At 51.0% G+C, this 12698-nt stretch overlaps 1 protein-coding gene across 1 annotated transcript in view; it reads right to left on the bottom strand.

Annotated features, from left to right (window-relative positions):
• The window catches only part of FAM174B (family with sequence similarity 174 member B), a 40989-nt gene extending 28708 nt beyond the window's left edge, over positions 1-12281 (bottom strand). The window contains exon 1 of the mRNA XM_043922235.1: positions 11747-12281. Coding sequence (XP_043778170.1) covers positions 11747-12090 — 344 coding nt within the window. The 5' untranslated portion in view covers positions 12091-12281. The remainder of the gene's footprint in view (positions 1-11746) is intronic.
• Positions 12282-12698: the final 417 nt, after the last annotated feature.

Below are 12698 nucleotides of genomic sequence, written 5' to 3'. Positions count from 1 at the left end.
CCCGCACACCATTATTCTCACTCGCTACAGGGGCCTCGTGTTTCCATAAATATTCCCATCTGTTGAAAAAAGCAGATCTGGATATTCATGTGAAGACTCCCAATTTGAAGTGTTCTCAATTATCTCAGTTGTTAAAAACACTGTGTGTTTATGTGGAATCTAAAAGAATGACACAGATTAGCTTATTTACAAAACAGAAATAAATTCACAGACTTAGAAAACAAACAGTTACCAACAGGGAATTATATTCACCACAGTAAGTCCTCTACACATAAACAAGTTCCATTTCAAGAGCACGTAAGTCCAATTTGTTCATAAGTCCAACAAAGTTAGCCTCAGGACCCAACTAACACAATCGGCGATACAGCCCTGTACTGCAATACGTTTATAATATTCTTCACACAAATAATACATCAGAAACTAACACAAAAAATAAAGAAAACATTTTTAATCTTAGAGTATAGGACTTGAAAAGTACAGTAGTCAGTACAAAAGCTGGCCTACAGGGGCTGGCGTGGAGTGAGCCGGCCAGAACATTTCCTGATGGAGGAGGGAGCGGAGCTGGGAGTCGATAGAGCTGAAGCGTCGTCGGCAACAGGAGACGGAGGGCCAGGTGCAGGGTCGCTCACGCCTGATGTGACTGGACATGCAGATGCATGCATGCATTTTAGAAAGTTTGCAACTTGGTTCATATATAGGGGACTTACCATACCCTGTGATAACCCATAACAGAAAAGAATCTGGTAAAGAATATATAGATGTGTGTGTGTGTTTAACTAAATCACTTTTCTGTACACCTAAAACACTTCAAATCAACTCTAAGAAAAAAATTAAAACGGTGTGCTGATCAAAACAAAACACAAAAACACACCTGTGGGCCATCAGTCTGCAACCTCTGACTTAGCTTCCTGACCATGGTTTAGTTGGCCCTGGGTGCCACGCATGAGTGATAGAGAACAATACAGTTAAAATCATGGGCCCAGAGAGGCGGACTGGTACGCATGGTCACCTGAGGTCTGGGATCTGCTCAGCAGCAGCTCCAGCACCATGAAGAGGTGCTGGTCATCACCTGTACAGCTGAGCAGTTCCTTTCCTCTCCTGGCACCGTCTCCAAGGGACTAACAAAGTGACACCATCGTCAGCTGAGCTCAACACCCGCCTGGAGCCCCAAAGGCCCCGTGTTCCTGGGGCTTCCATTCACACAGGACCAGAGGCAACACAGGCCAGCAAACCCCAACCAGCTCAAAGACGGGCCTTGGGGCTCTTCTTCATAACACCTCAGGGTGACACCTCCACCCGCTCCCCGTTCCTTCCCCCGGTCCCTGGGGGACAGATCCACCTCTCATCCGTCCAAGAAAAAAAGAAGCATGCCCCAGTCTGACCTGTTTGAGAGTCACGTGAAATGTGCCTGCTAACAGCAAATGTCCCAAGACCTGTTCCTCCCTCCAGCTCCCCAAGTGTGTTTGCAAAGGGTTGGGTCCACTCTGCCCACACGGGAGGTGCCAGGCGAGGGCAGTGAGGCTAAAGGCAGGGGGAGGAAGCCCCTCAGGGCAGCTCCGCTGGTTCACGGGCAGCAGCACGAAGACCAGGAGGGACTCTCTGGTGGACCCACGGGGCCCACACACAGCCCGGAAATTCTGGGGTCGCTGTGCTTGTGACACACGTCTTCAGTGACCCTCTCAGCATCCGTGTGCCCCTGCCATGCGGCAGTGAGTCGGCCCTTCCCTGACCACTGTGTCCCCCACCAAAGTCCCTGGGGCTTTGATAGGTCCTTTTGCAACTTCTCAGTACTGCTTTTGACACATGACTCCCTACAGAATTGGACTGTTTTTAACCTGCCAAGCAAAATCACACAAAGGCATCATCCCCTCTCCCAAACTGAACTGGAAACCCCTCACCCTGACTTTTTCTTCCACCACTTCTAGTCCTCCAGTGAAAGTGTTAGTCACTCAGTCGTCCGACTCTTTTTGACCCCATGGGCTGTACCTCTGTCCATGGAATTCTCCAGGCAAGAATACTGGAGCAGGTTGCCATTTACTTCTCCAGTCGGTCTCATTAAACACACTGGAAGGATCTCTCCATCCACTCGGCCATGCTGTCTGCTGGCTCCTTAGCTGAGCTTCAGGGAGACCCAGATGACTGGGCTAAAGCCAAGCCTACCACATCCTGGAGGCCCAGAAAGGACCAGGCTGAGCATTAGCACACCTGGTCTAGAGCCTTACTCTTCCTGCAAACTCACTGAGTGAGCATGAGGAACCCTTCCCATTTCTGGGCCTCAGTTTCCTCATCTGCACTATGGGTAGAAGAAGCAACACCAATGGAGTTCTGAGTGCAAAGAAACCCCACACCCCAGAGAGTACAAGCCCCCAAGGCCCTCCCAGGCCTGAGGAGCCTGTCCAGGCTCTGCTACAGCCCCTCTTCTGCTCCACACCTGCTAACGAGAAGGGACTGCCTTCTCCCTGCACCCTGGGGATGAAGTCTGGATTCCTGGCAGATTGCCTTAGATTAAATCCAGATTTTTTTAAAGTGAAACCATGCCAACATGATTCTAAACTGATGGTTGCAGAATTTCCCTTTGTAAACAGAACCAAAACATCAGCCACAAAACTAAAATTCCACTCACAGCCCATGAAACCTTCTCTGCTTAAATCCTGGAGGGCTTCCCTCCTGAGACACTCTCCTTACAGAATTTCCTGCAGACACTGACACTGGAGACCTCCACCCCCACCCCTACTGGTGGCCCGCCATACCTCAAGAAGAGCCTGTGTTTGCAAAACCCCCAGACTCAATGGGTACGTGGACATGAGAGTTTGTGAGCAAGTCAGCTAATCCGGAGGGCTCAGGTTCAAATTAAAGAGGGATTTTCGTCCCTTTCCGATTTGATAGAAGAACTCAGCAGCAGGCCCTGGGGCCCCACAGGCCTGTTAATAAGGACAGTCATGAGGCACTCCTTCCCCAGGGAAATTCAGTAGTGGGGGGGACAGACCCTCTGTGGGGTCCTCAGTGTCCAGGGAGGCTCACACAGGCTAAAGAGTCACCAGTTTCATTTCTGAAAGCCCCAGAAGCAGATTCATCTGTCTGACGATCCTGGCCATATGGCTGAATCCTCATTGACTGGCAGAAGCAAGACCAAAAGGTTGGGCATAAATTACGTCTGCTTTTAGGATCATTTTTTCAATATAATAGGAGACGCCTGGCTGCTCAAAGGTGAGCCAGGGACTTGATGGACCCGGTCTCACTGCAGACACCCCGACAGCCCTGAGCAGCAGGCACTTTAATTAGCCCTGGGAAGCAGAAGCAGAAAAGTCAGGTGACCTGCTCACGGAGACTACCAGGAGGCGCCCACCTGCACCACTGGTGTCTGGGGCTGGCATCTCTGTTGAACGGGTCTGTCCTGGGCACTGGGGGTGCCCACCAGCATCACCTCTGGCCACAAAATGCCCCCTACCCAACATGACAACCAAAAACGTGCCCAGAAACTGCCAGATGATTTGAATTTGGGAGATAAAATAGACATATTTTGGTCTATAGACATATTTGGTCGTTTGGGACCAAATGACCCCAAAGCAGGCAGAATCCGCCCCAGGAAAGAAACACTGAGAGACCTTGTTCCTCCCACATGCAGTGACTTCCTCTCTTTCTTTTAAATTTTCATTGGAAGAAAGTTTTACCACGTTGGCGTTAGTTTCCACTGTTACAGCAAAGCGAACCAGTCAAATGTACACCTGTACCCCCTGTTTTTTTAATTTCTTCTCATTTCGGTCAGCACAGAGCCCTAGGTAGACCTCTCGGTACGGTCTGACTATACAGCAGGTTCCCGTCAGCAATCTGGTTTATTCTGCTGTTGCTGTTGATCAGTCACCCAGTCGCGTCTGACTCTTTGGGACCCCACGGACTGCAGCACTCCAGGTGACGAAGGTCCCTCACCACCTCCCGAAGTTTGTCCATTGTGTCGGTGATGCCATCCAGCCATCTCATCCTCTGATGGCCCTCTTCTCCTTCTGCCCTCAGTCTTTCCCAGCATCAGGGACGTTTATACCATGTGTAAAACAGAGGCTATTACACGGAGCATCAACAGTGTATATACGCCAACCCCCAATCTCCCGATTCCCCCACCTCCCTTTTCCCCTTTGGTGTCCATGCATTTGTTCTCTTCCTTCTCTGCATCTGTGTCTCTGCTTCTGCTCTGTAAATAAGATCATCTTTGCCAATTTTTTTCAGGTTCCACATATATGCATTACTGTACTACATTTGTTTTTCTCTTTCTAACTTACCTCACTCTGGTTGACAGTCCCTTTTTTAACCTGGTAGAGATCTCAATCAAGGGCATGCTCCCTCCCCTCTTTGCTTTTAATCTGGATTTTTACTGGGTTAGACCTATTTAACAGTTTCTTCACTGTGCTGTATAAAATTAAACACCCATGGGAACTGAATCATAGTACAAACTTCCAAGAAGACCAGTAAGTCCTGGGGGTGGAGCGGGAACCGCGACTATAGCTAACACTGCTCTGTAATAGACAGGCAAGTCTCTAAGAGAGTAGACCACAAAATTCCTTATTACCAAGAAAAAAAACTATCTCTTTCCTTTTCGGGTATCTATCAGAGATGATGGATGTTAACTATGTTTATTGTGGTCATCATTTCATGATGTAAATAATCAAGTCATTATGCTGTCCATGGAAACTTACATAGCGTGGTATGTCTGTGTTATCTCCACAGAACCGGAAAACAAGGGAAAAAAGGAAATCATTTTGCAAAGCAAAAACTAAGATAGATATGTTTCAGAGCTATCACTCTTCCCTTAATTCAAAACTTTAGCCAAGCAATTAAAAAGGACCTCCTGATAAACAAGAAGGTACAGTACAGGGAACTGTTTTCAATAGCCTGTGATAAACCACACGGAAAAGAGTGTGATAAAGAATATCTATGTGTATAACTAAGTCACTTTGCAGCACAGCAGTAATTAAACACAACATTGAGAATCAGTCATACTTCAATAAATTTTTTTTAAATGACCTCCTGGTGCTACACAAGCACCACAAACCCAAAGTCATAAAAAGGGGTTTAACTTTGTAACCAGGGCCCTGCCCCAAACTCTAATTTATTAAAATAATATGTATACACTAATGAGCAATAACTAAAAACATTTCAGAATACTTGCCCCCAAATCCTGAAAGTATTAAGCTTCTATATTTTCTATTAAATAACTTTCATTCTCAGGACAAACAATAGGAGATGTGGGGATCCCAGGAGAAGCAGGAAATGTTCTGGCTCCTTTTCAAAGACCTGGCTTAGTAATTAACTAAGCTCCCGCGGTTCCAGCGTCTTCAGGCTCTGACGGCGTGTATCTTTGCCATTGATCCAAGTGCGACAGCTGGGCAATAACAGATCACCTAGAATTTGTCTTCCTCCTCATCCCCCAGGAAGCACCAAAACAAACCCTCCTTTCAGATAGGACAATTTTACAGAGCTTTTGAAATAATGGGGTGGGCATGCAGCCAACAGAGATCTGGGGGAAACCTGGCCTGGCAAGAGAGCCGGGAGCTCCCCAGGACGAGGGAAGGAGCCCGTGGCCTCAGGAGGCACTCTGCGACCTGTCTCCACCTTGCTCGTGAGACACCAGAGTAAAGTCAGATGCCCCCTGGCACTCAAAGGGTAGAGCCTGATCTCAGAGAGTGTGGGGCGGGGGAGGGCAAATGGTTCTGATCAGCAGCTACTGGGCTTTACACGCATCATCCCCAGGTCCACACAACCCCAGGAGAGGCGTCCTGACATCCAAACCCGGAGGAGTTTTCTACTTCCTAAACACAGCTTCTTTGTTGATTTCCTTCCAGCTCTCATAGCCATGTAACCAGTAACAGACCCAGGAGGGCAGGTCTACTGTGAGCCAGGCAGAACTGCACACACACACACACACATACACATACACATACACACACATACACACACATACACACACATACACATACACGTACACATGCATACATACATACACACAGATACACATGCACACGCACGCATACGCACACATACACACGTGCATACACACATACACATGTACACGCACATACACACACATACACACGCGCGTGCACAGGCACACATGCACATGCACACACACACACACAGAGACACACATACACACATACACATGTACATGCACACACACACATACACACACGTGCACAGGTGCACACACATACACACATGCACATACACACACATACGCACATGTACACATACACACACACACATACACACATACATGCATACACACGTACACACATACACACAAACACACTCATACACACACACACCCATACATACATACACACATACACATACACACATACACACGCATACACACATACACATGTACACACATACACACACGTACACACGTACACACACATACATACACGCATACACATATGCACGTGCACACACATACACACACGTACACATGTATACACACACATAACACATACACACTCATACACACACATACATGCACACACACATATGCACACATACATACACACATACACATGTACACACACATGCATACACACATACAGATACACGCATACACGCATACGCACGCACACATACACACACATATACACACACGCACGTACACACGCGCACACACATACACATACACACGCACACATGCACGCACACATATACACACATGCACACATACACATATGCACACACACATACACACACACACACACACACACGAAGGTACCCTCACCAGCAGGTACTAAAACTGCCTTTCCCTCCTCCAAGTTTCTCTCCAGTCTTAAAATAGTTTTCCATAATGATTCCAATACATGAAAAAGCTGTAAATGATTCTGCAGATGGGACATCAGATTGATTAATACGTATGGGAGATAAATTTAATTATAAAAAGAATATGAATGGGAAGAGATGGCGGCTCAACCTCAGAAAGAAGTGGAGATCTGCAAAAGCAAGCAGAGAGGTGCCCAGTCACGCCCGGGGGCTAAGACAGCAGACCCCGAAAGTTCTCACTCCCAGGAAAAAATCTGTTTTTTGTTGGAAAACATTGTGAGATAATACTAAGCATCAGATATGATGGGAGGATCTGAGAGCCCCAGATACTGATGGTGGGAGGGTAAGCTGACACAGCCTCGAGGAAACCAAGTTAAGAGCACCCCTGGGACCCAGAAGCCCCACTGCGAGGGATCCACCCCAGACTCTTACACAGGCTCTCAGGAGAACACGTTTCAGGGAGCAGCAAACAGTTGAGTGCACAGAGAGAAAATGAATAAATGTCCATTGAAAGGAAATTCAGGCAATGTAGAAATATACCATAAACAATAAGTACATAATAAATAATAAAGAACCATGCGGACATAGAGAACAGACGTGTGCACACGGCAGGGGAAGAAGAGTGTAGGAATTGAGAGAGTAGCACTGAAACATACATTATGTTTACGTGTGTAAAACAGACAGCCAGTGGGAAACTGCCGTATAACACAGCTTAGCCCAGCGCTCTGTGACAACCTAGAGAGCTGGGGTGGGTCGGGGGTAGGAGCGAGGTTCAAGAGGGAGGGGACGTATGTATGCCTAAGGCTGATTCATGCTGACATACAGCAGAAGCCAACACAACGTTGTAAAGCAATTATCCTCCAATTAAAAAAAATTTTTAAGTATCGCCCACAGTCACATGTATACACACAAAAATTTCTTTGCACATTCATATATACAAATTTCTTTATCTGATGAGCTCATACTACACAGCTTTTAGCAACCTGATCCACTTAACAGTATATAGTGTTACACCAACATCATTTTTCTCAGCTGCACAGTATTCTGTTATAAAGACTACCATAATTTATGTAACCAACTGTTAGATACCAAGCTTACTTAAACATTTTCACTATTAAACAGAACTGCTCTGAACTTCATTGGTCATGCCTCTTTGCTTCCTCTTTGAGGTAATAAAATTTGAAGCAAAGAATAGATATCGCAGTGAACAATGTGTGTACCTTAGAAATGGAATTGCTTGATAAAAAGTATATACCTTTCTTTGCTTCTAAGTTTAACAGTTTCCTTGGATCCATATTCTTTCTGCTGTCTGGTAAAGTGACTCATTCAGGGAAAACGGACACGTGGGCTGGGGTTCTATATAAGCAATAACACATACTACCCTCTTCCCCTCTTGTCCGTATCCATCGTCATGGAAATGGTGGCCCCCATCCAGACAAACTCCTACTCACAGGCTCCCTGCACCAGCCACATAGCTCATCACAGAGACATTCTAGGAAGCACCAACAAGGCAAAATACTTAGGGGTTCATTCATTTGCTAAAAATATCCGTATTAGATGCCAGCTTGGAGCCCCAGGAGGCGTTAGAGAGGCACAGATGAGTACGGGCCAGTCTTGTTCTTAGGAGCCCTCCCCCGGGACCTTCAGTGACGCTCTTGACTCCCGAGTAGAAAATTCAAATCTCGAGTGTGCTCTGGGAGCACCAGGGGGCCCGGGCTGGGGGGCTTCTCAGAGGAGGTGACGCACAGGCAGGCAACCAGCAGTGAGCTGGTCACGAAGTCTTGACGGCAGAGGGGACTTGACGCAGATGATCATCAGAGTGACATGCGGTCCTAAGGCCACAAGACACCCCTGGAGAACCCCCGGACGTCCAGCAGGGCTGGGGCAGCCGGCAGAGCTGAGATGGAGGCTTGAGAGGGAGCAGGACCCCAGGTGCGAAAAACCCGCTGGTAGGTACACTAAGGAGCCTATGCCTGCGGGGATGGGTGGGCAGAAGGGATGCACGGGAATGGGGAAGGTCAGCTGCGGGAACACCAGCCTGAAGGGCACTGCTGTGACTCTGGAGACAGAGCGAAGTGAGCCGGAAGCACTGGCAGGTGGGGGGGGGGGGCGCCCCGGGGGAGGGGTGTGGCCCAGGTGAGATGTCTCAGGGAGACTGGGGGGGCAGAATGGCCAGGAGGTGTTCACTGCAGGCAAAGCAGCTAGGAGGGTGCCCAGCCAGGGCAACAGGCCTTCAAGGAGCCTGATGAAGGCAGCCTGCAGGGTCCCGTGGAAAGGTCACAGAACAGACCCTGGGCTTGCACTGTTCTAGAATCTACTGCATAACTTACTGCACTCCCTGGGCTTCCCTGGTGGTTCAGACAGTAAAGAATCTGCCTGCAATGCAAGAGATCCAGGTTCGATCCCTGGGTTGGGAAGATCCCCTGGAGGAGGGCATGGCAGCCCACTCCAGTATTCTTGCCTGGAGAATCCCCAGGGACAGAGGAGCATCGTGGGCTATAGTCCATGGGGTCACAAAGAGTCAGACACGACTGAGCAACTAACACTGTCACTGAGATGCAATTTTCTTCTCCACCAAGGGGCACATGGGGCCCGACTATCTACCATCAAGGCATTTCCCAGCTGTCAGATGCTGTAAGTCCCCGTCCACATCAGAACCGGGGTGCCGACTGTCCCCCCTGGAAACTCGACCCCACAAGAAAGCCATACCGGCCTCTCCTGAGAAGTCAGACCCCCTCTCCGCAGTCGGCTCACTGGCCGGCAAGGGCCCATCCTCTCCAGCTCAGACGCGCACCCTCACATCTGGCCGCAGGCTGCTGACTGTTCTCCCCCCTCTCCTGGGTAATAAGGAGCAGACTGGCAAAATAGTTCAAATACCTTCTGAAAAAGTACACCGCCTTATGGGCTGGGCGGCCTATTTTGAGCAAAATGCTTCAAACCCCCAGGCTCAGAGCAGCTCTGGGGCATCCATGCTCAACGCAACTGAGAGATCAGGAAGGCAGTAAAGGATGACGGCCACATCCGATGATGGGCAGGCCATGCCTGGGCACGGGACGGGACGTGCCCACCCTCCAGGACCGTCTGCTGAGCGTAGGAGCCACCAGCCTGACGTGAGAAGGGCCGTCTGGAAGATGAACAAGGTTGGGGCTGGGGGTGGCCAGGAAGGGAAATGACCTCCTGGCTCCGATGTGCAAGAAAACAACCCAGAGGAAGGGGTGTGGGAGCCGGGCCCTGCAGTCAAGGCAAGCGTGCAGCAGGGCCAGGCCCAGGAGTGGAAAATCCACAAGCCGGCAGCCGGGAGTGTAAGGAGAGAAGTGACAGGCGGTCCAGAGGGCTGGTGGATGGCCTCAAGGTGCTCTGGGGCTAATTTCAAGGCGCCCGAATGCCACACCCAGGTAGTGGCTACAGGGAGCCACTGAAGTTTGCAAGCAGAGGAAGGAGGGCAGGGGGAAGGATGGGGCGCAGAGGGGATCACGGGATCAGCACAGAGAGGAACAATGTGGCCGGAGCCAGGAGAGGGGAGGAGAGGGGAAGGAGGAGGGGAATGTGGGCCCACAGTGCCCCCTTCTCCATTTTTTCAGGACCACAGGCATATTTAATCCTGTGGACCCACAAAGAAACACCTTGCCTCCAAGTCACACACTGATCAACAGCAAACCTCAAGGGACAGCTCCCAGACCTTGCCTTTGCAGATCTGGTTTCTGCTCCTGCCCTGAAAATGCTCACAAGCCCCTGGCCCCAAACCTCCAACAGCTGATCAAACACCCAAACACTCTGTGTAAACTCGGAAGGGGAGGGAACAGGCTGTGAAAAACTGACACACATACGCCCAGATTTCCCGGAGGCCCGCCTGAGTAACAGGATACATTTGGTTCATTTCCTGAAAAACTAGAATTTCCCAGCCATGGGGGGAAATGCAGCCCTCCCTGCATCGCCTGTAGCCCTCTCCAGCGCCCTACTCCAGACACTTTCTCCCTGAACTTGAGCAACCTACAACAGCCGCTCTAAGATCTCTCACATCCCTGAGAATCTTCACTGCGATAGTTCATTCAGGCACAGAGGTAGGCAGAAAGTCACTGAGGCCACCAAGGGCCACCAAACGTCCTGGAGCCCAGCTCCAACTCTCTGGCTCAAAAAGTGTGCCTCCAAGGTATCCTGGGATCAGCCCACCCAACAGACACTGCTTTTTTTGGTAGCAGAACCAAAGAAAAGAAAAAAAGCAGGTGGCACGTCAGGGACCCTCAAAGGAAACAGAGGGTGGGGTAGCAAGGTGGGTAAGGTGGACCTGGGTTCGGATCCTACTTCCACCATTGAGTTTACTTGGATAAGCCACCTTGCCTCTCCGGAAAATGTTTCATCTGTGAAACGGGTATAAAAATAAGATCTGTGTAAGGCTGTCAGAATTTGAAGCACTACTGTTAGTGTTAAGCATTAGTGGAAAGTTAAAAGGAATTCAATATTTTATATATGTATAATTTTACATATACATATGCACGTATTATGGGCCACCCCGAGTGGCGCTAGTGGTAAAGAATCCACCTGCCAATGCGGGAGACCTAAGAGCCGCGGGTTCAATCCCTGGGTCGGGAAGATTCCCTGGAGGAGAGCATGGCCAGCCACTCCAGTCTTCTTGCCTGGAGAATTCCATGGACAGAGGAGCCTGGTGGGCTACAGTCCATGGGGTCGCAAAGAGTAGGACATGACTGAGTGGCTGATCACATATCTGTATATATATACATATGGGTACATTGATCGTTCAAACGGGAGAAAACTCCTAGTGTGCCACAGGGAAAAAGCCTGCGGGGCAGGGCCGGAGTCCCAGGGTAGCACAAGCGCAGCCAGGCGCCGGGCCGGAGCGACTGATGTGCGCGCTGATGCCACGGGCGCGGTGACAGCGGGGCGGCGGGCCGGGCTGGCCCGCGGGGCTGCAAAGGGGCGGCGGACCCACCTGAAGACTCGCAGCAGCAGGCAGGCGATGAGGAAGGCGGTGAAGGCGCACGCCACGATCACGGCCGCCTTCAGGGTGGGCAGGTCGCGGAGCAGGCTGGAGATGCGGGTCACCAAGGCGTCGCCGCTGCTGTTGGAGCCGCCGCCGCCGCCCGCCGCCTCCCCGGACCCGGTGCCGGTGGCGTTCCCGGGCCCTGGGCCGGGCGGCGGCCGCGGCTGGCGCTCGGCTCCGGGCTGCGGAGGGCCGGCGGACTGGGCTCTGCTGGCGCGGGCGGCGGGCGCGCCCAGGAGCGCGAGCAAGAGCAGCAGCGGCAGCAGCCGCGCGGGAGGCGGCGCGGCGCGCATGGTGCGGGCGGCGGCGCGGGGGCCGGGCTGGGCGCGCGCGGCGGAGCCCCGAGTCCCGCAGCGGCGCCGAGGCCTGCCCCGGGTCCTCCCGCGGCGGAGCCAGGCGGCTGCGCGGTGCTTGGCAGGAAGCTGCGGCGCCCGGAAGAGTCCGCGCCGCCCGCGGCCGCGGCCGCCGCCGCCACCAACACGTTGCACCGAGTCATTCGACGGGCCGCGGCCCCACGTGGGCGGGGCAGGCCACCAGGCCGCGTGCGGGCTGCGCTGTTCCCCCAGGGACCTGGGACACCCTGGGAGAAGCAGCAATCGCCAGGAGCTGTGCGGCACGTTGCACATTTTATCTATTTGATATCATCAGCCCCCTTAGGAGACAGGTATTGCTGTTACCCTTCTTTAAGAGTTGATTTAGCTCCCAGCAACTCAGATTGTGCCAGACAGAAAATCAAAGACTTCATTCTACACAGGCGGAAACTGAAGCCTCCGAAGTGAATGAAGTGTGCGGCCGAATGCCCTGTGCACTGCGTGCGTTTATAGTTCAGCATCTCCCCAATTAACTTCTTTTTTCCTAAGAGTTTCCTATCTCATGGCTTCGATATTTCAGACATTTTTCA

Source organism: Cervus elaphus, chromosome 13 (genome assembly GCF_910594005.1).
Source record: "Cervus elaphus chromosome 13, mCerEla1.1, whole genome shotgun sequence".
Classification (NCBI taxonomy): domain Eukaryota; kingdom Metazoa; phylum Chordata; class Mammalia; order Artiodactyla; family Cervidae; genus Cervus; species Cervus elaphus.
This window is presented reverse-complemented; position numbering and strand designations above follow the sequence as displayed.